Source organism: Phocoena sinus, chromosome 20 (genome assembly GCF_008692025.1).
Source record: "Phocoena sinus isolate mPhoSin1 chromosome 20, mPhoSin1.pri, whole genome shotgun sequence".
NCBI classification, from domain to species: domain Eukaryota; kingdom Metazoa; phylum Chordata; class Mammalia; order Artiodactyla; family Phocoenidae; genus Phocoena; species Phocoena sinus.
The window spans coordinates 6,775,365-6,803,093 of NC_045782.1; the positions used below are offsets into that span (position 1 = coordinate 6,775,365).

At 47.2% G+C, this 27,729-nt stretch overlaps 1 protein-coding gene across 1 annotated transcript in view; it reads left to right on the top strand.

The window, feature by feature from the left end:
* LOC116745481 (myosin-13-like) overlaps positions 1 to 27,729 on the top strand; it is a 124,709-nt gene that overhangs the window by 37,291 nt on the left and 59,689 nt on the right. Inside the window, 7 exon segments of the mRNA XM_032616231.1 lie at positions 9,558 to 9,683; positions 9,985 to 10,155; positions 12,191 to 12,246; positions 12,248 to 12,287; positions 12,382 to 12,498; positions 13,910 to 14,044; positions 14,194 to 14,321. Of these exon segments, the coding sequence (XP_032472122.1) occupies positions 9,558 to 9,683; positions 9,985 to 10,155; positions 12,191 to 12,246; positions 12,248 to 12,287; positions 12,382 to 12,498; positions 13,910 to 14,044; positions 14,194 to 14,321 (773 nt within the window).

Below are 27,729 nucleotides of genomic sequence, written 5' to 3' on the forward strand. Positions count from 1 at the left end.
AGATCATGGGGAAATCGGAGCAAGGAATGACGAATTATTGCATAAAAGGGCTGGCAAAGGCTTCACGGGGGCAGTAACAGATAAGCTGCAAGCTTAGAAAATTAGGATTGTCTTTTGAAATAATTACTTTTAGGAAAGTTAAAGAATTCCTTGTTTCATTTTTTACTTTTTTGGACCATGCCACATGGCATACGGGATCTTAGTTTCCCAACCAGGGATCGAACCCGCGCCCTGCGCGGTGGAAACACAAAGCCCTAATCACTGGACCGCCAGGGAATGCCCCCAAAATTCCTTGCTTTAATAACTGTTTTTTGAATTAGCCAAAAAAACAGAAAAATACCAACCATACTGTTAGCATTTTGGGATCTCTTATTCTAGGCTCTTGTTTCTATACATAAATATGATATTTTTTGTAAACGTGATCAATCCTTTTGCAACTTTTCTTCATTTAACAACGTGTTGTGGGGGGGGGACCTTGAAGATGGCGGAAGAATAAGACGCGGAGATCGCCTTCCTCCCCACGGATACACCAGAAATACATCCACACGTGGAACAACTCCTACAGAACTCCTACTGAAGGCTGGCAGAAGACCTCAGACCTCCCAAAAGGCAAGAAACTCCCCACGTAACTGGGTAGGGCAAAAGAAAAAACAGAGACAAAAGAATAAGGACGGCACCTGCACCAGTGGGAGGGAGCTGTGAAGGAGGAAAAGTTTCCACACACTAGGAAGCCCCTCCGCGGGCGGAGACTGCGGGAGGCGGAGGGGGGAGTTTCGGGACCGCGGAGTAGTGCACAGCGACGGGTGCGGAGGGCAAAGCGGGGAGATTCCTGCACAGACGATCGGTGCCGACCAGCACTCACCAACCCGAGAGGCTTGCTGCTCACCCACCGGGGCGGGCGGGACTGCGAGCTGAGGATCGGGTTTTGGTTTTGGACGGAGCTCAGGGAGAGGACTGGGGTTGGCGGCTTGAACATAGCCTGAAGGGGTTGGTGCGCCACGACTAGCCGGGAGGGAGTTCGGGGAAAAGCCTGCACCGGCCGAAGAGGCAAGAGACTTTTTCTTCCCTCTTTGTTTCCTGGTGCGCGAGGAGAGGGGTTTAAGAGCGCTGCTTAAAGGATCTCCAGAGACGGGCGCGAGCCGCGGCTAAAAGCGCGAACCCCAGAGACGGGCGCGAGCCGCGGCTGAGGGCGCGAGCCCCCGAGACGGGCGCGAGCCGCGGCTGAAAGCGCAAACCCCAGAGACGGGCGCGAGCCGCGGCTAAAACCGCGGACCCCAGAGACGGGCGGGAGACGCTAAGGCTGCTGCTGCCGCCACCAAGGGCCTGTGTGCGAGCACAGGTCACTCTCCACACCCCTCTTCCGCGGAGCCTGTGCAGCCCGCCACTGCCAGGTTCCCGGGATCCAGGGACAACTTCCCCGGGAGTACGCACGGCGGGTCTCAGGCTGGTGCAACATCACGCCGGCCTCTGCCGCAACGTCACGCTGCCTCTGCAGCCGCAGGCCCGCCCCGCACGTAGTGCCCCTCCTACCCCCATCCCCCAACCCCCGGCCTGAGTGAGCCGGAGGCCCCGAATCAGCGGCTCCTTTAACCCCGTCCTGTCTGAGCGAAAAAAACAGACGCCCTCCAGCGACCTACACGCAGAGGCAGGGCCAAATCAAAAGCTGAGCTCCTGTGAGCTGTGAGAACAAAGAAGAGAAAGGGAAATCTCTCCCAGCAGCCACAGAAGCAGCGGATTAAAGCTCCACAATCAACTTGATATACCCTGCATCTGTGGAATACCTGAATAGACAAGGAATGATCCCAAATTGAAGAGGTGGAATTTAGGAGCGAGATCTATGATTTTTTTCCCTTTTCCTCTTTTTGTGAATGTGTACGTGTATGCTTCTGTGTGAGATCCTGTCTGTATACTCTTGCTTCCACCATTTGTCCTAAGGCTCTATCCGTCCATGACTTTTTTTTAAAAATTCTTTTTCTTAATAATTAAGTTTAATTGTGATAACTTTATTATACTTTACCTTCGTTCTTTCTTTCTTTCCTTCCTTCCTTCCCTCCTTTAGACAACGAATCACCCCAAATTGAGGAGGTGGTCTCAGGGAGCAGGATTTATGATTTTTCCCCCTTTACCTCTTTTTGTGAAGGTGTATGTGTATGCTTCTGTGTAAGATTTTCTCTGTATAGCTTTGCTTCCAACATTTGTCCTAAGGTTCTATCCGTCCCTTTTTTTTTTTTTTCTAAATATTTTTTAATTCAATAACTATATTATACTTTATTTTATTTTTACTGTATCATCTTTCTTTCTGTCTTTTTTCCTTCTTTCCCTCCTTCCTTCCTTCCTCCCTCCCTCCCTCCCTCCCTCCCTCCTTTCTTTCCTTCTTTGCTTCTTTCTTCCTTCCTTCCTTTCCTCCTTTCCTTCTTTCTTTACTCATACTTCTACTAATTCTCCCTACTTTTTCTCCCTTTTATTCTGAGCTGTGTGGGTGAAAGGCTCTTGGTGCTCCAGCCAGGAGTCAGGGCTCTGCCTCTGAGGTAGGAGAGCCAACTTCAGGACACTGGTCAACAAGAGACCTCCCAGCTCCACATAATATTAAACGGTGGAAATATCCCAGAGACCTCCATCTTAACACCAGCACCCAGCTTCACTCAACGACCAGCAAGCCACAGTGCTGGACAACCTATGCCAAACAACTAGCAAAACAGGAACACAACCCCACCCATTAGCAGAGAGGCTGCCTAAAATCATAATAAGGCCACAGACACCCCAAAACACACCACCAGACGTGAACCTGCCCACTAGAGAGACAAGATCCAGCCTCATCCACCACAACACAGGCACTAGTCCCCTCCACCAGGAGGCCTACACAACCCACTGAAACAACCTTAGCCACTGGAGACAGACATCAAAAACAACGGGAACTACGAAAGTGCAGCCTGCAAAAAGGAGACCCCAAACACAGTAAGATAAGCAAAATGAGAAGACAGAAAAACACACAGCAGATGAAGGAGCAAGATAAAAACCCACCAGACCTAACAAATGAAGAGGAAATAGGCAGTCTACCTGAAAAAGAATTCAGAATAATGATAGTAAGGATGATCCGAAATCTTGGAAGTAGAATGGACAAAATGCAAGAAACAGTTAACAAGGACCTACAAGAACTAAAGATGAAACAAGCAACGATGAACAATGCAATAAATGAAATTAAAATCACTCTAGATAGGATCAATAGCAGAATAACTGAGGCAGAAGAACGGATAAGTGACCTGGAAGATAAAGTAGTGGAAATAACTACTGCAGAGCAGAATAAAGAAAAAAGAATGAAAAGAACTGAGGACAGTCTCAGAGACCTCTGGGACAACATGAAACGCACCAACATTCGAATTATAGGGGTTCCAGAAGAAGAAGAAAGAAAGAAAGGGACTGAGAAAATATTTGAAGAGATTATAGTTGAAAACTTCCCTAATATGGGAAAGGAAATAGTTAATCAAGTCCAGGAAGCACAGAGGGTCCCATACAGGATAAATACAAGGAGAAACACGCCAAGACACATATTAATCAAACTGTCAAAAATTAAATACAAAGAAAGCATATTAAAAGCAGCAAGGGAAAAACAACAAATAACACACAAGGGAATCCCCATAAGGTTAACAGCTGATCTCTCAGCAGAAACCCTACAAGCCAGAAGGGAGTGGCAGGACATACTGAAAGTGATGAAGGAGAATAGCCTGCAACCAAGACTACTCTACCCAGCAAGGATCTCATTCACATTTGATGGAGAAATTAAAACCTTTACAGACAAGCAAAAGCTGAGAGAGTTCAGCACCACCAAACCAGCTTTACAACAAATGCTAAAGGAACTTCTCTAGACACGAAACACAAGAGAAGGAAATGACCTATAGTAGCGAACCCAAAACAATATATAAAATGGAAATAGGAACATACATATCGATAATTACCTTAAATGTAAATGGACTAAATGCTCCCACCAAAAGACACAGATTGGCTGAATGGATACAAAAACAAGACCCTTATATATGTTGTCTACAAGAGACCCACTTCAGAACTAGAGACACATACAGACTGAAAGTAAGGGGATGGAAAAAGATATTCCATGCAAATGGAAACCAAAAGAAAGCTGGAGTAGCAATTCTCATATCAGACAAAATAGACTTTAAAATAAGGACTATTAAAAGGGACAAAGAAGGACACTACATAATGATCAAGGGATCGATCCAAGAAGAAGATATAACAATTGTAAATATTTATGCACCCAACATAGGAGCACCTCAATACATAAGGCAAATACTAACAACCATAAAAGGGGAGATCGACAGTAACACATTCATAGTAGGGGACTTTAACACCCCACTTTCACCCATGGACAGATCATCCAAAATGAAAATAAATAAGGAAACACAAGCTTTAAATGATACATTAAACAAGATGGACTTAATTGATATTTATAGGACACTCCATCCAAAAACAACAGAATACACATTTTTCTCAAGTGCTCATGGAACATTCTCCAGGATAGATCATATCTTGGGTCACAAATCAAGCCTTGGTAAATTTAAGAAAACTGAAATTGTATCAAGTATCTTTTCCGACCACAACGCCATGAGACTAGATATCAATTACAGGAAAAGATCTTTAAAAAATACAAACACATGGAGGCTAAACAATACACTACTTAATAATGAAGTGATCACTGAAGAAATCAAAGGGGAAATCAAAAAATACCTAGAAACAAATGACAATGGAGACACAACGACCCAAAACCTATGGGATGCAGCAAAAGCAGTTCTAAGGGGGAAGTTTATAGCAATACAAGCCCACCTTAAGAAGCAGGAAACATCTCGAATAAACAACCTAACCTTGCACCTCAAGCAATTAGAGAAAGAAGAACAAAAAAACCCCAAAGCTAGCAGAAGGAAAGAAATCATAAAAATCAGATCAGAAATAAATGAAAAAGAAATGAAGGAAACAATAGCAAAGATCAATAAAACTAAAAGCTGGTTCTTTGAGAAGATAAACAAAATAGATAAACCACTAGCCAGACTCATCAAGAAAAAAAGGGAGAAGACTCAAATCAATAGAATTAGAAATGAAAAAGGAGAAGTAACAACTGACACTGCAGAAATAAAAAAAATCATGAGAGATTACTACAAGCAACTCTATGCCAATAAAATGGACAATCTGGAAGAAATGGACAAATTCTTAGAAATGCACAACCTGCCAAGACTGAATCAGGAAGAAATAGAAAATATGAACAGACCAATCACAAGCACTGAAATTGAAACTGTGATTAAAAACCTTCCAACAAACAAAAGCCCAGGACCAGATGGCTTCACAGGTGAATTCTATCAAACGTTTAGAGAAGAGCTAACACCTATCCTTCTCAAACTCTTCCAAAATATAGCAGAGGGAGGAACACTCCCAAATTCCTTCTACAAAGCCACCATCACCTTGATACCAAAACCAGACAAGGATGTCACAAAGAAAGAAAACTACAGGCCAATATCACTGATGAACATAGATGCAAAAATCCTCAACAAAATACTAGCAAACAGAATCCAACAGCACATTAAAAGGATCATACACCATGATCAAGTGGGGTTTATTCCAGGAATGCAAGGATTCTTCAATATACGCAAATCTATCAATGTGATAAACCATATTAACAAATTGAAGGAGAAAAACCATATGATCATCTCAACAGATGCAGAGAAAGCTTTCGACAAAATTCAACACCCATTTATGATAAAAACCCTCCAGAAAGTAGGCATAGAGGGAACTTTCCTAAACATAATAAAAGCCATATATGACAAGCCCACAGCAAACATCATCCTCAATGGTGAAAAACTGAAAGCATTTCCACTAAGATCAGGAACAAGACAAGGTTGCCCACTCTCACCACTCTTATTCAACATAGTTTTGGAAGTTTTAGCCACAGCAATCAGAGAAGAAAAGGAAATAAAAAGAATCCAAATCGGAAAAGAAGAAGTAAAGCTGTCACTGTTTGCAGATGACATGATACTATACATAGAGAATCCTAAAGATGCTACCAGAAAACTACTAGAGCTAATCAATGAATTTGGTAAAGTAGCAGGATACAAAATTAATGCACAGAAATCTCTGGCATTCCTATATACTAATGATGAAAAATCTGAAAGTGAAATCAAGAAAACACTCCCATTTACCATTGCAACAAAAAGAATAAAATATCTAGGAATAAACCTACCTAAGTATATGAAAGACCTGTATGCAGAAAATTATAAGACACTGATGAAAGAAATTAAAGATGATACAAATAGATGGAGAGATATACCATGTTCTTGGATGGGAAGAATCAACATTGTGAAAATGACTCTACTACCCAAAGCAATCTACAGATTCAATGCAACCCCTATCAAACTACCACTGGCATTTTTCACAGAACTAGAACAAAAAATTTCGCAATTTGTATGGAAACACAAAAGACCCCGAATAGCCAAAGCAATCTTGAGAACGAAAAAAGGAGCTGGAGGAATAAGGCTCCCTGACTTCAGACTATATTACAAAGCAACAGTAATCAAGACAGTATGGTACTGGCACAAAAACAGAAAGATAGATCAGTGGAACAGGATAGAAAGCCCAGAGATAAACCCACGCACATATGGACACCTTATCTTTGATAAAGGAGGCAGGAATGTACAGTGGAGAAAGGACAGCCTCTTCAATAAATGGTGCTGGGAAAACTGGACAGGTACATGTAAAAGTATGAGATTAGATCACTCCCTAACACCATACACAAAAATAAGCTCAAAATGGATTAAAGACCTAAATGTAAGGCCAGAAACTATCAAACTCTTAGAAGAAAACATAGGAAGAACACTCTATGACATAAATCACAGCAAGATCCTTTCTGACCCACCTCCTAGAGTAATGGAAATAAAAACAAAAATAAACAAATGGGACCTAATGAAACTTCAAAGCTTTTGCACAGCAAAGGAAACCATAACCAAGACCAAAAGACAACCCTCAGAATGGGAGAAAACATTTGCAAATGAAGCAACTGACAAAGGATTAATCTCCAAAATTTACAAGCAGCTCATGCAGCTCAATAACAAAAGAACAAACAACCCCATCCAAAAATGGGCAGAAGACCTAAATAGACATTTCTCCAAAGAAGATATACAGAATGCCAACAAACACATGAAAGAATGCTCAACATCATTAATCATTAGAGAAATGCAAATCAAAACTACAATGAGATATCATCTCACACCAGTCAGAATGGCCATCATCAAAAAATCTAGAAACAATAAATGCTGGAGAGGGTGTGGAGAAAAGGGGACACTCTTTTTTTTTTTTTTTTTTTTTTTTTTTGCGGTACACGGGCCTCTCACTGTTGTGGCCTCTCCCGCTGCGGAGCACAGGCTCCGGACGCGCAGGCTCAGCAGCCATGGCTCACGGGCCCAGCCGCTCCGCGGCATGTGGGATCTTCCCGGACCGGGGCACGAACCCGTGTCCCCTGCATCGGCAGGCGGACTCTCAACCACTGCGCCACCAGGGAAGCCCCAAAAGGGGACACTCTTGCACTGCTGGTGGGAATGTGAATTGGTTCAGCCACTGTGGAGAACAGTATGGAGGTTCCTTAAAAAACTACAAATAGAATTACCATATGACCCAGCAATCCCACTACTTGGCATATACCCTGAGAAAACCAAAATTCAAAAAGAGTCATGTACCAAAATGTTCATTGCAGCTCTATTTACAATAGCCAGGACATGGAAACAACCTAAGCGCCCATCATCAGATGAATGGATAAAGAAGATGTGGCACATATACACAATGGAATATTACTCAGCCTTAAAAAGAAATGAAATTGAGCTATTTGTAATGAGATGGATAGACCTAGAGTCTGTCATACAGAGTGAAGTAAGTCAGAAAGAAAAAGACAAATACCGTATGCTAACACATATATATGGAATTTAAGGGAAAAAAATGTCATGAAGAACCTAGGGGTAAGATAGGAATAAAGACGCAGACCTACTGGAGAACGGACTTGAGGGTATGGGGAGGGGGAGGGGTGAGTTTTGACAGGGCGAGAGAGAGTCATGGACATATACACACTAACAAACGTAGTAAGGTAGATAGCTGGGGGGAAGCAGCCGCAAGGCACGGGGATATTAGCTCGGTGCTTTGTGGCAGCCTGGAGGGGTGGGATGGGGAGAGTGGGAGGGAGGGAGACGCAAGAGGGAAGACATGTGGGAACATATGTGTATGTATAGCTGATTCACTTTGTTATAAAGCAGAAACTAACACACCATTGTGGAGCAATTGTACCCCAATAAAGATGTTAAAAAAAAAAAAAAAAAAAAAAAAAACAACGTGTTGTGAACATATTTCTATATTTTAGGGGGTTTTTTGCGTTTGTTTTTGTTTTTTGTTTTGCAGTACGCGGGCCTCTCACTGCTGTGGCCTCTCCCGTTGCGGAGCACAGGCTCCGGACGCGCAGGCTCAGCGGCCATGGCTCACGGGCCCAGCCGCTCCACGGCATGTGGGATCTTCCCGGACCAGGACACGAACCCGCGTCCCCTGCATCGGCAGGCGGACTCTCAACCACCGCACCACCAGGGAAGCCCATATTTCTATATTTTAAAATAGTTTTCTACGATACAGTTTTTTAATGGCAGAAAAGCAGTCCATTTTAGTTGTGTATTATGGCACTTTTATTTAATCAGTCTTCTATGGTTGTATATTTTTAGACTGTTCCCAATAAAAATTTTATGATTAGAAGATTGTATGACAAACTTCTTCATAACTAAATTTTCACATATATCCATGATTACTATTTCCTTAATGTTCCTGGAAGTATATATTCATGGTCGAAACAGCAAAGACATTTATGATATGTTGTAAACTGGTCTTTAAACAAAGTTGTCCCGATTTTTATTCCCATGGGGAAAATATGTGAGAGTGCTTAGCTATGATTTTTTTTCATCTTCACCTATTTTGAAATGCCTCATTTTAAAAGTTCTTGTTTCTTCGATTACTAATGAGGCGGAACATTCTGTCCTATTTGTTGGCTATCTGTATTTCTTCTCGTGTGTCTTAGCTATTTGTACTTTTGCCCTTTTTTCTTAATGATTTGTCTTTTTTACATATTAAGGAAGGCAATATTTTTTCAGTCACGCACACTGCAAATGTTTTCTCGTTTGTCATCACCCTAACAACTCCACGTGCAATGTTTCGATCATGAGAATTATTTTTCATTTCACAGTTATGTCAACCATTTCCTTGTTCCAGCACCTTTAACTAAATAATCTATCCTTCCTCAAATATTTGAATGTCCACATTTATCATTCACTCAGTTCTTTTCTGTACAATTCTCGGGCCTGTTTTGGGATATCTGTCCTATCAAAAATGAAAGCGTCTTTTTAATTTTTTTCACCTGTGTGAAAAATAAGAAATGGAACGTTCTCGAGATTGACTTCTTTCCCCACCCAACTCTCTCCCTTCCAATCGTTGTAAGTGTCCAAATGTAGCCCGAACCTCTTATCTGATTTTTCTTGTAGAACACGTGCCTTATAAATAGCAAGAAAAAACTGGAAGCTGACATAGCCCAATGCCAGGCAGAGGTGGAGAACTCTATCCAGGAGTCCAAACAGGCAGAGGAGAAGGCCAGGAAGGCCATCACGGATGTGAGCTCCATTCTTTCTTATCAGAGATGCTGTCTGGAGATGAGAAAGGGGCTTCTAAGCCAGGACCTGCAAGTAGGTTTCCTCTCCTCACCCCTGCATTCAGTCAGTGGTGGCTTCCTGGAGAGACGGAAGGAGATGGAGTCTCAGCAGAGGCCAAGTGGGAGGGGAGCCATGCAGAATCAGCGGTGGCTGCGGGAAGGAGGAAAGCATCAGCATGCCTAGCACCAGCCTCACAGCATCCTCCGTGTGCCCGCATAGGAGGGGTGGGTGGCCCACTGATGCCTCCTGTGAACTTAACCAGGCGGCCATGATGGCCGAGGAGCTGAAGAAGGGGCAGGACACCAGCGCCCACCTGGAGCGCATGAAGAAGAACCTGGAGCAGACGGTGAAGGACCTGCAGCACCGCCTGGACGAGGCTGAGCAGCTGGCCCTGAAGGGCGGGAAGAAGCAGATCCAGAAGCTGGAGGCGCGGGTAGGGTGGCCGGAGAGGACTCTCACTCCCGGAGTGACACCAGTTCAGCCGCCTCTGGCAGAACCACAGTCCAGAAACTTAGGTGGCGGGGAAGTGGGCACTGAGTCGACTGTAGGTTCACTTTGAGGACCACTTGTGAAACTCCCTGTGAGCCAAATGTCCCCCCTACTTCTCCCTCTCCGGTCCCTACGCCCCAAGACACACACAAACCCACTTTCGAATGCGTATCCCTCGATACCTACAATGTAATGACATTTCAAATGTTCACATTCTGTTTTTATACAGATTCAGATCTACATGAATGGAAGGGGAAACATACCTTACAATCATAAGTTTACACATTTTGGTGCAATTTACATTTTGGACCAGGCTCCACTTTGATAAACAATGGCCCATCCTACATAAGATATGCAGTCTCCCTCGCCCTCCCATTCCGGGAGCTCATTCCCTTCCCAGATTTCCTAATGTCGAAACACAACTTGCAGTTCTGCTGCCTTCCTCAGCTCCATCCTAAATGCAGGGTGACTGGCGTTTCCCCCAGGCTAACTCGCCAGCAAAGTGCGATCCACACGCAGGACAGTCCTGATTTTTCTTTACCTGGGAGTGTATTTTGTAGTTTTTACTTTCTTTGCTGGTGGTTCCCTTTGTTTCCTATACCCCTTGCTTTTCCCGTTAGACCCTGGATGGCTTGTTCTAAACAGGCTGCATTACCCATTTGCAGTTTGGAGAAGGGCTCGGAGGAAGAGGATGTTACACTGTCTCTGCTGCCCCCCAGAGAACAGGCACGAAAGAGGGAAAGAGGATGAAGGGGAGGAGAAGAGAGGGAAACAACTTCTCCCAGCAGGAAAGACCCAAACACATTCTTCATGCCAGCCTCCCAAGGATGTGGTCACCAGCACTCATACACTTTAAATGTGAAACAATTTTCTGGCTAAAAACTACAAGGCTGTAGACACATGAGTAACAAAAGTAAACACCAGGGAAGTCAGAGCTCCCCCCAGAATTCTTTAAATGCTTATTTTTAATTATTCCCAGTCCTCTTCTATTGAAACAAACTTGGGCTTGTCCTTCACACGGACCCCTCCCTGGACGGAGGAATTAGATCCCATGCCACCCTCTTTGATACTCTGATTCCTGGGTTGGCAGGGAACCCTCCGCCAACCTCCCCTCTGTCGTGGTGAGGCACCTTGACTGTCCTCCAGTCCCCAGCTGCCCAGTTATCTTAGTTTCATGAACCTTACAGAGGCCTAGAGAGAATTCCCAGGGAAGCTGATGGAAGACAGCTTCCCGGGGCCGGTGGGTGGGGTCTTCTCTGGAACAGTGCCCAGAGCTGCCTGTTCCACTGGTAGATTTCAAGGTTGATCCAGTGGCTACTGGGATGCCCAGGGACTGGCTGCCACCTCCACCACTGGGCTCTCCCTGGATTGAGGAATCGGGCTGCCCTCCTCACGACTTCAGGAAAGGCAGACACAGCTATGAAATCAACAACACCTGTGTAGTGCTTTATCCTCAACAAATACTTCCACAGACTTTGTCTCATCTGATCCCCACATTCAAGGCAGTTTGGGCCGGAATTATCATCACCATTCTAAATACACGGAAACTCATACTCAGTGATGACAACGGGCTTACTTTGGATGGATCAGCTGGACGGGGGGCTGAAACACACCTTGGACTCTACCTGGCCCAGGTTCTCTCCATGACCCCTGCCACCTTCCTTGATCAGGAAGCCCTCACCGAGCTGCATGGCCCCAGGGGAGGCGTCACTTTTTTGCAAAGCCTGGTCCACTAGGCGAGGCGCGTGCACCCGGGGTGCTCCTGCCCCAAAGACGGCGTCTCGTGGTCACTTGCACAAAGCCATGGCAGGGACTAGTGGCGGCCTTGGGAACCACATGTGTTCCTGAGCCCTAGGAGGAGTCATCTGCGCAAAATATAACTAGAGCATCTTGAGTTTACCCTAAAACAACCGGCACGTGAGTGGGTGAGAAAAGCCTGGGAGGCGTGACCTGACCTCTGTGCTCTCTTCTGGGAGCAGGAGTCACATAGCGGGCTAGAGGCTGAGCAGAAGAGGGAAGCCCAGGCGCTGAAGGGCGCGCAGATACGAACGGAAGGTCAAGGAAATGACTTACCAGGTAGGCGACGGCTCTCCTGCATCCCCTGGATCAGACCCGGCAGAAGCAGCGGGGGAGGGGGTCTGGGGCCCTGGCACCGACGCTGTGTTGGCAGGCCGAGGAGGACCGCAAGAACATACTCAGGCTCCAGGACCTGGTGGACAAGCTGCAGGCCAAAGTGAAGGCCTCCAGGAAGCAGGCGGAGGAGGCCATGAGTAGGGGGTCCCGGGGAGTTGGTGGGGGAGGCGCCCTGGCAGGAGTCCGTCCCTGTTTCACAGCGCCCGCGGCAGCTGAGGCCTGAGTTTTCATTTGCAGGCTATAAACACAAGCTCAGGACGCCTGCCCTTTCCCTCTCGGGTCTGCATTATGCAAGCCTGCCCCACCTCCCCCTCCCCGGGGCCTCCTGCCTCACTAGTCCTGGCCCCGCCCCTGCATCCCTTCCCTCTGCCTCAGCCCACCTGGCTTTAATCCCACCCACACTGGCTGACTCCACCCACCCCCAACTTACTCAGAATTCCCTGCCCTGTGAGCTAACCTTGAACACCTGGCCTTAATTCACATCATCCCATCTCAGCCCTGGCCCTGGCTTCTACCACCTCCATCCCTCCCTGGCCTCCCTAGCTCCCACCCTCCAGTTCATCCTTTTTGATCTGCCCTTGAGCAAACAGGTGAAACCAACAGTGAGGAAATAGTTTGGGCTGAAACCAACATTTCCCAAATATCTTCTGGGGCCACTAGGTCTGGAGGATGTTAATAGCAGGAAGTTGGGGCAGCAGGTGGGGGGGGAGGGGGAGGTATTTTACAGAAAAGAAATCGTTCGGGAAACTCTGGGTTACACAAAGTTGGACGACGGGTGGCTTTACTTCAAGGATTTCTCAGATTTTGCAGGTAATACGGGATGGACTCCATAGTGGAAAAGGCGTTCTAGACTGTAGCATTTCCCACCCTTTAATGGACCTTGGCATCTTTGTATTGGAGGCAGAGCCTCCCACAGGACTAGTGTCCTGAGGAACAAAACCTGGGGGAGTCTGGCCTAGATAAATGACTGAGGGTGTGGCTTCTCCCCTGTCCTTTTTACTCCCCGCCCAAGGGCCTGGTGCTTCTGTCCTGACCTCTGGGAAGCAGATCGGAACTGGTTAAGTTGGGGGAGGATCAGTACAGTCGCAGCAGGACTGGCCAGGCTGGAGGGGCCCCGGGAGGCCACCTTCATCAGAAACGCTTGGATGGCTCTCACACCCATACAATGCCCGGGCTACAGGCAGACAGTACGGGGAGCAGGCCCGGGCGGGGTTGGCGGGGGCGGGGGCTGGACCTTTGGTCTCTGACAGCTCCACATGCCTTGGGACACTTGGATTTCCTCCCAAGAGCTCCGGGGTTGGGGGGATGGCAGAGAGGCGGGGTACAGGGGAACATGCAGGCATCCTGGGGGCAGCAGACCCGCAAGGTAACCAGGCAGTGCACACAGGAGCCAGGGGCATCGTCTTCACCGCTGCAGAGCTCAGCTTTCCCTCCTCTGCCGCCAGGGAATTGGGGGCCCAAGCTCTCCTGGTTCCGCAGTTGCCCAGAGGCCATCAGGGACTGGGGGCCTCAGCGCCAGAGCGAGGGGCTTCCTCAGCCTCCTGCCCCCTCCACCTTCCGTTCAGGAGGAGCAGGTTAACACGCAGCTGTCCAGGTGCCGGAGGGTCCAGCGCGGGCTGGAGGAGGCCGAGGAACGGGCGGACATCGCCGAGTCCCAGGTCAACAAGCTGCGGGCCAAGAGCCGCGACGTGGGGGCCCAGGTGAGAGCAGACTTCCTCCCCAGCCGTCCTAGGACCCAGGACCAGGCAGCACCCAGCAGAGTTTGGAGGGTGCCTGTCAGTGCACCTTCCCCACTGCTGGTCGTGCAGCCACAAAAGTCACTGCTTTAGCCTGGACCCTGTGGTTCCAGGCTCACAGGAGCAGTGCGGGACCAGGGCCAGACCACCCCATCATCCCCGCCCCTCCCTGTTGCAAGAGGCGCTGCCCAAGAAGCCCCTGCTTTGGGGGGAATTCACCCCAACTCCGGGAGCTCGACTGGTTTGTTTTTGCAACGCGCAAACGGAGATAAAGCCAGGCCTGAATATTTTCCTGAGGCTCCAGCATCTCCAGCTGCCCCCACTTGAAGACAGTGCCCAGCCTCACCTTTGGTTTGACACATTTCCTGTGTACAATTCTTTTTCTCCCCCAGAAGATGGAAGAATGAGCCCTTCCCCCCCCCGTTGCCATGGGACACCTCGGGAAAATGGAGAGAAGGTGTCGTGAGAAATAAATTCTCCTGACTACTGGGATCCCTGGCTCTGCTGTGTTTATCATCACGGTCCATTCCTCCTCCGTGGGGTGGTTTTCAGATTCTTGCCAGGTCTGTTTATAAACTATAAAGAAAGTAAGGGAAGTGAAAGCAGACCCTCCTGGCCCTGAGAAGGAAGGGTGGAAATCCAACTCATCTCGAGATATATCACCAGCTCCCCAGCAGTTAAAAATAAAAACCCTTTCGGATAAGCATACCCCTTTTTCTGCCTAGGAACTCATAATTTTTTCCAATTCAGTTCCCCTAAATTTACAGACAGGGAAACTGGACCCAGATAGACTAAGCACTCTGACTGTAGTTGTCCAGGGTGGTGGGAGACTTGACCCCAAGATCCCAGGCCCCCCAAGCAGGGCTCTTTCCACGAAGCAGCTCTGCTTTTCCAACCCGTCCCCCCCAGCGGCCGTGTCTCCACTCCTCTCAGACCACCCACAGCTCCCAGAACATCTTTGGAGGCAGTAGGCGCTCCTGAACCTGGGATGCATTCCTGGGAGGACAGATGCTTCGGGGAAGGACTGCCTAGGGGCTGGCCTGTCCTGCAAGCCCTGCCCCTCCTTCGGGTCCCTCCTCTCCACGCGCATGGACCCTCCCCCTGGTGCTTGAGCCGGGGGTGAGGGGTGCAGCTAGTCTCAGGGTCGCTCCCAGATCCCAGCCAGATCTTGCTGAGTGTGACTGTGTTGGTTTGCCTACCCTGAAGGGTAGTAAAGCAGCAGGACAAACAAGGACAGGATCAGAAGCCGAGACTAAATCTGAGCCTCGGCCTGACCACTTCGTAGCAACAGCTGTGTGGCCTGGGTTGGCCGCATACATTCTCTGAACCTGAGTTGTCTCAATGGTCAGACTGACCCGTGTGGTCAGGGGCATGGACTTTGGGTTCCAGCAAACCGGGATGGAATCCCAATATTATCACATACCAACTGTGTGGCCTCGGGCAACTTAAGACTAACGGTCTGAGCCTCAATTTCCTTATTCTGTAAGGCAGAGATACCAATAAAAATCACCGCTTTCCCGGGACAGATGGGGGGTTGGGGTGTTGGCAAGGCGTGCAGGGCTTCTGGCTTACTATGTACCAGGCACTGAGATGCTCTCTCCTCTAACATCTTAGATCATCCCTTCTCTCTGGCCTTCTAGATCCTCCTTTCCATCTCATCACCAGCCCACCCCTTGTGCCTTTGACACAGTGGGGCTGGAAGTTAACGATGGGTGGCACCAGTAGTGGTGGCAGGAGATGATTCTGAGGTCGGGTGATCTCAGATGTCTGACATCGCCACCACCATCATCACCATTCTCACCATCATCATGGCTAAACTTGAGGACTGAAAGAGTCATTAAAAATGATCTCTTCAGGGGCTTCCCTGGTGGCACGGTGGTTGAGAGTCCACTTGCCGATGCAGGGGACACAGGTTCGTGCCCCAGTCCGGGAAGATCCCACATGTCGTGGAGCAGCTAGGCCCGTGAGCCACGGCCGCTGAGCCTGCGCGTCCGGAGACTGTGCTCCGCAACGGGAGAGGCCGCGACAGTGAGAGGCCTGAGTACCGCGATGAAGAGGGCTCCCCGCTCGCCGCAACTAGAGAACGCCCACGCACAGAAACGAAGACCCAACACAGCCAAAAATAAAATAAATAAATAAATAATTTTAAAAAGCTAAAAAAAAAATGATCTCTTCAATCTCCTCAATTTTACAGGCAAGGAAACCAAGGCTGTTCTCAAAGTCCCCAGATACCAGATCCTAATCCTACATTTCTGCCACCCTACTGCATCGCCCTCCCAATGAAAGTAATACAATTTCAAATACACGAACAATTTTGTATGATGCTGAGTATTTATGGGACCGTTTTCCTCTTTTCCATCCTGGCCTCCCAACAAGCCCATCAGGAGGTCAGGCAGATACTAATACCTTCATTTCCTAACGGTGCTGCAGATGGACTGTGGCTTTTCCAATGCTGAGGAGGAACTGACATGGCAGCTCTTCAGATTCACCGTGCAGCACAGAGTCTCACACAGTGGCCTTTCCCTCTGTGTGGGCGTGGGCTTTCGTGGTGAGAGCCCTGGGGCCAACCTGCCGGGGTCCCAGTCTTGCCCCGCCATTCATAGCTGTGTGATTGGGAACAAGTTACTCCATGACTTTAAGCCTCAGCATCCTCACGTATAAAACGGGATGTAACAATGTACTTTAGAGGGTTATACTGAGAAGTAAGTAAGAATATGCAAGGAACACCCTGGGTCTGGAGCCAGACACACAGTTTGTACCCTGGTAGCCTGGCGTCATGGGGGGCAGAGGTAACACATGGTCTAAGGGCACAGGTGGAGTGTAAGACAGGGGCCCAGATGGGCTGGGGCTTTCACTGTGTCTCTAAGGAGCTTCCTCTGGTTTGAGGGGCTAACACACCATGCATTTGAGGGTCATCAAAAAAATTTCCTGTGGAATCACTCCTTTCTGACACCCCAACAAAAGCAGATCTGGATTCCATCTGCTCGAACACTCCCCAGGTCACCTGGAGCTGCCTAGCATCTCTGCACTTACCTGGTCCCCCACCTCCCCACCCTGGGCCCTCAGGTCTCCAGCACATCATACTTTGCAGAAGGCCTGGGGCAAGTAAGGGAATGTCTCTGAGCCTCAACATGGGGCAGGAAGTCCTGGGACTTCCTACCTCAGGATGAAGTTGTGGAAAGACTCCCGCATGGCGCTACGCAAGGGATTTCCCCAGAAACGCAGTACTGCGCAAATGGAGATGCTTTACTAACCAGAATGATAATAATAATGAGATCGTTGTTGTCATTACCATCATTCAGCAGTGAAACCTAGCCACCAAACCTGGGCTTCGAGTTCTGGGGCCTGGGAGAACGGAACCTACCCTGACCCACAGGCCTCTTCTAAACAGAGCTTTGCTGCCACCTCCTGGCTATGGAAAGACATGCTTTTCATTTTGCAAATGACCTAGAGATTGCACCCCTGAAGTCTTGACATTAGACGTTCAGAGTCAGAGGTGTCCTTGGGAATCAGGATCATGCCATCCAGGCCCCTGGTTTTGCAGATGAGAAAATTCAGATTCGTGATAGGATCTGGTAACCCCACAGGATGAAGTGTCAGAGCCAGATGCCCGGGTCTCGGGGCTCCCAGACCAGGGCCCCCTCAACTGAGTGTCCGTAGAAGAGGACCCTGCGGAATCTGAGACGGAGCCTAGGACCGGACAGGCAGCGAGTGGCCCCAGCGATGGCCCTGGCAGCAGGGGGTGGGACCATGGCCAAGGGTCTCCTCCCAGACCTCACTGCCCTCATCCCAGGAACCACCAGGCTGCAAGAGAAGTGTTGGCCCCAGAGTGGAAGGCAGTGGACCTCCACAAACAGCCCCCTGCCTCTAGCAGGGGTGGGTGATCAGACCCCGGGTTTCTCTGGGACGAAGGTGGCCCGTGGAGTTTCCAAAAGTGAGTCTCTTGGCCCTTTTCCTAGGCCCAAGACAAAGAACCAGGGCGTCCACTCCACAGTGAGATACCCAAGTCAAGACCTTTGCCATCTGATCCTTCACACCCCTCCCACCTTTCTCCTGTCCCAAAAGGGGTCGAAACAACGGGTTTCCTTGCCCTCTGGCCTTTGGGTGGATCCAGCCAACAGGGAGCTGAGACAGAAAAGCAGAGGGGAAGAGGAGAGAGAGGCCCTTTATTCCCTGCATCCCTCCCTGCAAGCAAAGGTCCCATTCCCTTCAGGCATCGCACTCCCCAGCCCTCTCTGTGTCCATCTCCAGTGACCGGTCCCCTCACCCTGCTTGCACCTGGAGCTCTGCCCTACCCCTGTGGCCTCCCTAAACCTGCCCACACCTCCCAAAAGAGTCTCTCCCTCAAACACCCCACACATTATGCTGATCTGAGTGTGTCGCCTGCTTCCTGCCGGAGCCCTGGCTGATACACACCCTGCCCTGCACATCTATTTCCCTGCTCCACGGCCCTCCTATGGAGCGGGGCCAGCTGACCATGCAAAGCACCACTACCTCGCTGCGGCCAGCGTACATCTCCAGGTCATAAATCCCATTCGGATCGCTAATGACCCATTCAGTTTCACTGCACACTTCCACTTGACACAGACCTCCCCTCAAATGAAGCTTTTAGGATTGCATCCAGGTCCCTTTTTTTCATTTAAACTCATAGCTCTTAAACCCAGGAAGAAGCAGTCCTTTCCTGCTGAGATCTAAGTGGCATCGGTGCTGTCCTGGAACCAGCCCGTAACGGTTCGCAAGAGCCAATTATAAAACTTTTTAGGAATTCTGTGAACCAGTTCTTACAATTAAATTTCATAATTCACTTACTATTAAAATTAAATTTTGTAATATTACAATGAGATAAATTACAGATCTTCCTCGACTTACGATGGAGTCACATCCCAGTAAACCCACTGTAAATTGAAAACACTATTAAGTCAAAAATGCATTTAATACATCAAACCTACCAAACATTGTAGCTTAGCCCAGCCCTCCCTGAACGCGGTCAGAACCCTTACATTAGCCTACAGTTGGGCAAAATCATCTAACACAAAGCCTACTTGACAGTAAAGTGTAGACTGTCTCGTGTAATGTATTGAATACGGTACTGAAAGTGAAAAATACAATACTCGTCTGGGTGCAGAATGGCTGTAAGTGTATCAGTTGTTCCCGCTTGTGACTGCATTGCTGCCTGGGAGCCGTGGCTGCTGCCCTGCCAGCATCACCAGAGGATCAGACTGCATTCCACTAGGCCGGGGAAAAGATCCAAATTCAAACTTCAAAGCACAGTTTCTACTAAATGCATATTGCTTTCCTAAAGTTGAAAAATTGTGAGTCAAACCATCTTAAGTCAGGGAGGACCTGTATACTAAAAACAAAGGTACTAAAAAATCAATACATACAACTAATTTACTGCATTTTGTTATGACCTATGATTTATGACTATTAAATCCGTGTGGTAGAAATACTGTCCAATGGAGTGCTGCTTACATCTCTTCCTGTCTCCGCATTCCGTGATGTCACGGGGGATCCTGAACCTGGTCGTGGTGGAAGTATTTACACCACGGAAAATGGCAAACAGGTCAAGGCAGGGCTTTTTTATTTGTTAGCTTGTTAAACATTTACCAGCACACCACTAAGTGGAACCCATGAAACCCAAGTAAAAACAAATGTGCAATTCTGTATATAAAGATATTGGAGTATGTAGGGCCAAGCCCACCCTCCATGTTCCCACAGGTCCTACCAGGTCAACTGATTCAAGGCAGCAAATTGAGAGGATTTCTCAGGGCTAAGAACTGCACGTTGCAGAGTGTAGGGAAGGTGGGGAGGACGGGAAGGCAATGTGGACCTTGCCATCCAAGTCCCACTTCCATGGCTAGGGCATAGGAACTCATTCAGCTGTGACAGAAGTTCAGCTTCAATGTCTAGGCAAAAAAGAAGATTTATTGGTTCACCTAAATGAAAGTTTCAAGGGTAGTCAATCTTCAGGCTGACTGGGCCCACAGACATGTAGTTGGATCTAGGTTTTCAGATGACTTCTTATTTTTCTCTTTCCATCTCTCCGTTCTGCTTTCCTCTAAATTAACTTTATTCCCAGGAAGGCTGCCCCTCTGTGATTACAAAATGGCCAGGCTTATATCCTGTACCTTACCATCTTATGCCAGAGCTTCTCTTGCCCAGGAGTTCCTGCAAAAGCCAAAGGCCTGGTTTTCATTGGCTATAATTGCCCGGATGGTCAGGCCCCTGGTCGGGAGATGGTAGGAGGATGTGAGGCTTTGACTGGTCAGTTCTCAGTCATGGGGGACCAGCTGCACCCAAACCCCATGAACTCAGAGTCAGGAGGGGTATTTCCTATTCCTCCTACTAGGTCAAGCTCCTATTCCCAGAAGCAGTGTCAGGGGAAAAAGGGCACCAACTCTTCATTACGAGGGCTCACGAGCACAGGGCCATGGGCTTTGCTGAGTCTGCTTTCTGCTTTTGGAACTGGGCTGCCTTCCCACAGGGTCACTGTGTGGACAAATCCATACGACAGCTGTAAACCCCCTGGCACAAAGTGCGCTCCTAAAATGCCAGTTGGCATTTTCCTTTCTTCCTTACTTATCTCATTCCCACCAAAGAGGCACCACTGCTGACACAAGTTTCTCAGTCATAGGGTACGTATAGGATCTCTCTTCGCTCGCTGTGGACCCAGCTGGCACGGCAGACACCCCTCGTCCTTCAACACTCTGCTGGAGTGCAACTTCTCGTAACATCACATCACTTCCTCCCCCACCAGTGACCTGAATTCCACTTAGGGCCTCTCACTGCTGACGGGAGAAGGAAAAGCCCGTAGCTCAGAGGCACTGCCCCAAGGCCAGGAGCTTCCTGTCTCACGAGTCGGGAGGGAGAGCTCTGGGTGGAGCCAGACAAAACATCTGGACCCAGATCAGGACACAGCTGGGATCTGGACCCAGGGCCAGCCCACAGCAGGCTGGTGGCACTGCCGGGGCATTGCTCCTTCTGGAGAGCAAGCAGACAACGCATCCAGCCAACAGTGGACTGACGGAGGGCCTATGACATGCCAGGAGCTGTTCTAAGCTCTGGGAACAAAGTGGGGAAATAAATAACAAGCCTTAGAAGTGCCTCCCTCCCAAAGGTATTACAAGTTCATCTCAAACCTCCAGCGCTCCACCGAGCGGCTCCTGACTCTCACCTGCCCCACTTGCCCTCTCGCATTCCTCTCTGGCCCCTTGAATTATTGTAATCATCCACTTCCTGGTTTCTCAGCATCACTAAACTACCATCTCTTCAAGGGCCAGCACCCTCTTCATCATCTTAGAATCCTCTAGTGCAGGTGAGGCAGCCCATAGAGGTTGCTGGAAAGGATGAACATTCATAACAGCATTTTCACAATAATAAAATAATTGCAAATAACCTAAAACGCTTAGTAATCGAGGGCTCCCTGAATACCTTATGGGAATAGTTATAACAGCAGCTGACATTAATTGAGCACATTTTATGTGCTAGATGCCGTTTTAAGAACCTGACATGCATCATCTCATTTAATACTTACAAAACTTCTCTGCTACTGGCTCTTATTTTCTCCTCATTTTCCAAGTGTGGCTCAGAGAGGTTAAGAATTTGCTTAATGTCACACAGCTAGTAAGTGGTAGGGCCCGAGCTTGCAATCACCATGCTAGTCTAGGATTACTTGGAGGGTTATGTATCCTTTAAAAGGCAACAGCACAAACAGCATTTGACTACATGAAGATGTAGATATTAACATATTTACTCAAAGAAGTTAAATGAAAGAAGCTTAAGTTAATATATACATGCTGATGACAGCCCTGTGTCAGACAAGCCCACAATCAGGGTGATGAAATGGAGTTTCTCATATCTTTGAGGTTTCACTTCTCTGTAAAGCTGTGTATAATTTTTTAAAGTTATCTACCTGTGAGTTTTATGTTCTGGGGGCTGGGCAACCTATTCCCTAATTTGATAGACAAATCCTGGCTATGTTAGGACGTGAGACTGACTCAGTTCTGCTCCTTCCCAGCAAACAAGGATCTTCTGAAACAAAGCCCTGGCTGAACGTGGGCTTTGGGGGGGTCCTGAGAGATGGAGGAGGGGGCTTCCGGGCGGTGGGCGTGGGGGATCCTTGTAGAGAGGGTCACAAAAGTGTCAACTTGGTCACAAAAGCGTCCCCTGGGCGCTCTGAAGTGCAGAATTCCAGGCCCTCCCAGATGCAGTGGATCCACATGTGCCCCTGAACAGGATCTCCAGGTGATCTGTAAGCACATTCGATTTGAGAAGCACAGATCTGGAGCGATTCGGCTCACGTTGTGGTTCAGAGGCCAGTGCCCATCTCTGAACTGTTCGTTAACGGTCTCCCGCAGGATAAGTACAGAAATTGAGAGTGTTTGGAGGCTTCTAAAGCCATGTGACAACTGCAGTAATATCCAATCTCCTGATCCGCGGACCACACCCTGACCATCTTTGGTGTGGCAGAACCAGGGCAATGAGTTGCATCTGGTGTGAGTGGAGGACTCGTCCTGCCCGGTAGGGCTCAGAATCACCAGGAGGGCTTGTTAAAGTGCAGCCAGCTGAGCCCCATCCCCAGCGTTTCTGATTCATTAGCTCCGGGGTGAGGCCTGGGAGTCTGCATTTCTAACACACCCCCAGACGATGCTGACGCTGCTGGTCCTGGGATCACATAGTGAGAAGACAGGTCCCGACCAGTGGGAAAGAGTTACAGGACCCATATTCTTGCTTAAGAGAAAGAAGAAAGTTCTAACAATGCTGTGTAGCGCAGAAACAGGTGAGCTCACTGTTTACAAAATGATTTAACATTCCTTACTTCCCTTGGACCTCACAATAGCCCTGTGGGCCAAGTTGTTACATTACCATTTCTATTCTAGAGATGAGGAAACTGACTTGTCCAAGGTCAAGTGGCAGAACAGGTCCACATCACCTGGTGGATCAGATGGAGCCTGGGTGGGAGTTTGGGTCTGCTGGTTTGAAGACCCCTCCTACCTTAAAGAAACTGGGGCCTCTTCTTTCATGAATTCTAGCCAGCTGGCTTCACTGGAACTCATGCAGATTTCTCATCCTTTCTTCCCCAGAGATGAGGCTCTCCTTTCACTGGGGGTCAGGCTCTGGACTGAAGTGCTCAACCACGGTGAGCCTCAGACCCTACAGGGGTGATTGTTGTTAATGGGTTAATTGTTGTTATTTTAGATGAATTAAATATTTTTAAATGCCTCAGTTTTATTTTCTAGCACAGTAAATATCCCTAGCTAGGATCCACATAGACAAAAGCCCTTTGGGGTCCTCAATAATTTTTTAAAGTATAAAAAAAGGTCCAGGGATGTCCCTGGTGGCGCAGTGGTTAAGAATCCACCTGCCAATGCAGGGGACACGGGTTCGAGCCCTGGTCCGGGAAGATCCCACATGCCGCGGAGCAACTAAGCCTGTGTGCCACAACTACTGAGCCTGCACTCTAGAACCCACAAGCCACAACTACTGAGCCCACATGCCACAACTACTGAAGCCCGCATGCCTGGAGCCCGTGCTTCTCAACAAGAGAAGCCACCGCAGCGAGAAGCCCGTGCACCGCAACGAAGAGTAGCCACCACTCGCCGCAAATAGAGAATGCCCGTGCACAGCAACAAAGACCCAACGCAGCCAAAAATTAATTAATTAATTAATTTTTTAAAAAGGTCCAGAGAACAAGACTTTTGAGAATGGCTAGCATAGGACTTTAGCTAAACCTTCAGGGGTCTGTTCAGGACAGAGCTTTGGAAAGGAAAGTAGATTCTCCTTCTACTCCTCTGCCAGCACAACCTCAACCTGCCTCCAGGACAGTAAACCTCCCCAGGATGTAGGACAGGAAGAGGCAAAAGGAACCCTTCTCTCTTGCTTCCTTTCCTGGAATGTGCCCCGCCAGCCTCCCCACTGGTGTCACACCCTGTCATTCCAAACAAATGCCCCTGGAGGTTCCCCCATCAGGGAAGATGATGCTGAGAATGCCTTGGCCAGTGGGAGAAGAGAGGGTTAAAGGGAGGAAGTGGAGCTGGAGAGTGTGGACGACTGTCTGTCATCCATGCTTCTACACTGATTCTGTTGCTTCTGGACAAACCTCCAAGGAATAGCTTTGGAGTCAAGGTGAATTTCCCTGCTGCACTGGGTGCCTGGGGCTCTACACCTTGGCTTTCTGTAATCCCCCATCTTCTCCCCACCCCAAAAAACACACCCATGCGGGCACCTCCCCCAACCATCACATATCTTCAGCCTAAGGAACGACTGGTGTAAACAATCTGCGATCAGCCCATTGCCTCCAGTGTTGCAAAGCCCAGAGAGGATGAACCACACATGCTCTCCTCCTGGCTGTAAAGGGTTAGTGTAACTCACGAGGGGTGCTCCAGGGCTCTGGAGAGAAACATACAGCAAAATGGCTGTGAGACACTCAAGTCAGGATCCTGTATTTCTTGGCCATAGACACTCATGGGAGTGAAATATTTAAGGAAGAAATAGTTCCAAACTTACCCAAACCCTTCCAGAGGAAGACACACACACACACACACACACACACACACACACACACACCAGCTCATTTTATGAAGTCAGTGTATAAACTTTGATATCAAAACAAAAATTAGAGGTTAATCTCAATCATGAACATGAACACCAATGCAAAAAATTCTAAAACATGTATTAGCAAACGGAATCCAGCAACATATAAGAAAGATAGTATATCCTGGGATAAGACTGGGTTTATTCCAGGATTGTAAATTTGATGGAACATTACAAAATCAATTAGTGTTAACACTCTACATACACAGATTAAAGGAGAAAAATCATATGATCGTTTCAATGCATGTGGGACAGGAAGGGGGCAGGGCACAACCGTTAAAAGAATGACAGCCATGGAGGACAGACATAAACTGGTTAGAACCTACTAGGACCAAGATAGCGAACAATTGGACTTCCAGTGGACCTTGAGCCTCATTATATACTCATTGTAATACAACAGCACGCTAAATGACACACCCACCAGCGCCATGACAGTTCCAAGGCTGACCACAAAAGGCCAAAAAGTGGGCGGTGACCCAATTCCCGGAAATCTCTACCCCTTTCCCAAAATAGTTGGAATCATCTTCCCACTCATTAGCCTATGAAATTACTGAGCCCATAAAAACTAACAACCTCGTACCCTGGGGCTTCTTGCCTTCTGAGATGGCCCACACTCTGTCTATGGAGTGTGTATCTCCCTGAATAAACCTGCTTTCACTTTACTATGGCTCACTCTTGAATTCTTTCCTACTCGAAGCCAAGAACCCACACTGGCAGCCCATCCCAGGGACTCGCCGGAGACCTGGGACGTGATCATCCTCTTGCACCCCACCACTTTTCCCTGAAACAGGTGCAGAAAAAAAAAGTGTTTGACAAACATTCAACACCCATTTACCATGTTAAGCATGTGCTATTACTAGTGTCCCTCCATATACCTTTTTTTAAATGCTTCTTCTTAAACTATAAATAAAAGGGAATGTCCATGATTGTACAACGAGTTTTTATACATGCTTGTAAATATATGCTTGTAAAAAACCATCAGACTTAATGGTAAAATGGTAAAATATTGAAAGATTTTCCTTTGAGATCAAGAATAAGACATGTAGGGACTTTCCTGGAGGTCCAGTGGTTAAGATACTTCCATTGCAGGGGGCGAGGGTTCCATCCCTGTATGGGGAATGAAGATCCTGCATGCCACATGGTGTGACCCCCCCCAAAAAAAATTAGGGAAAACTGGATGAGGGGTATACAGGAATTCTGTACTATCTTTGCAACCTTTCTCTAAATCTAAAATTAATCCAAAATTAAAAGTTTATTTATAAAAATTTAAAAATAAAAATGCAAAAGTAAATTATACTTGTATATTCCAGCACCAAACAGGTAGAAAATGATTTTTTAAGTATCCTATTTATAACTGAAATTTAAAAATCAATTTCCTAGCAGCAAATAAAACAAAGCACATACAAGACCTCTACAAAGAAAATTATACAACAATTAGACCTTAGATCATTAATAACTACTAAAAAAAACCCTAAAACAGAGATACAGCATGTTAACTGATGAGAAGACTCCATAGAATAAAGGTATCATTTCCTTACAAATCAATTTATAGACTCAGTACAATCCAAAGTAAACATTTCTATAGCCTTCCTTCTTTCTTCCTTTCTCCCTCATACCCTTCCTCTCCCCACCCCACTTCCTTTGCCAGAAGTTAACAAGTTAATCCATTTTATAAGGAAATGCAAAAGATCAAGAATCTCCAGTGTATTCTTGAAGAAGAAAAAAAAGTGAAAAGATTTGCTTGCTCTACCAAAAGGGACCCAAGGAGCATAGGAAAGGATGGATTTCTTAAAAAAAGAAGCAGTTTAGAGGGCAGACAGCAGAAGCAAGAAGAACTACACTCCTGCAGCCTGTGGAACAAAAACCACATTTACAGAAAGATAGACAAGATGAAAAGGCAGAGGGCTATGTACCAGCTGAAGGAACAGGATAAAACCCCAGAAAAACAACTAAATGAAATGGAGATAGGAAACCTTCCAGAAAAAGAATTCAGAATAATGGTAGTGAAGATGATCCAGGACCTTGGGAAAAGTGTGGAGGCAAAGATCAGGAAGATGCAAGAAATGTTTAACAAAGACCTAGAAGAATTAAAGAACAAACAAACAGAGATGAACAATACAATAGCTGAAATGAAGACTACACTAGAAGGAATCAATAGCAGAATAACTGAGGCAGAAGAACAGATAAGTGACCTGGAAGACACAATGGTGGAATTCTCTGCTGCGGAACAGAATAAAGAAAAAAAGAATGAAAAGAAATGAAGACAGCCTAAGAGACTTCCGGGACAACATTAAACACAACAACATTCACATTATAGGGGTCCCAGAAGGAGAAGAGAGAGAGAGAAAGGACCTGAGAAAATATTTGAAGAGATTTTAGTCAAAAACTTCCCTAACATGGGAAAGGAAATAGCCACCCAAGTCCAGGAAGCGCAGAGAGTCCCGTACAGGACAAACCCAAGGAGAAACACACCGAGACACATAGTAATCAAATTGGCAAAAATTAAAGACAAAGAAAAATTATTGAAAGCAGTAAGGGAAAAATGACAACATACAAGGGAACTCCCATAAGGTTAACAGCTGATTTCTCAGCAGAAACTCTACAAGCCAGAAGGGAGTGGCATGATATACTTAAAGTGATGAAAGGGAAGAACCTACAACCAAGATTGCTCTACCCAGCAAGGATCTCATTCAGATTCGATGGAGAAATCAAAAACTTTACAGACAGGCAAAAGCTAAGAGAATTCAGCACCACCAAACCAGCTCTACAACAAACGCTAAAGGAACTTCTCTAAGTGGGAAACACAAGAGAAGAAAATGACCTACAAACATAAACCTAAAACAATTAAGAAAATGGTCATAGGAACATACATATCAATAATTACCTTAAACGTGAATGGATTAAATGCTCCAACCAAAAGACACAGGCTTCCTGGATGGATACAAAAACAAGACCCATATATATGCTGTTTACAAGAGACTCACTTCAGACCTAGGGACACATTCAGACTGAAAGTGAGGGGATGGAAAAAGATACTCCGTGCAAATGGAAATCAA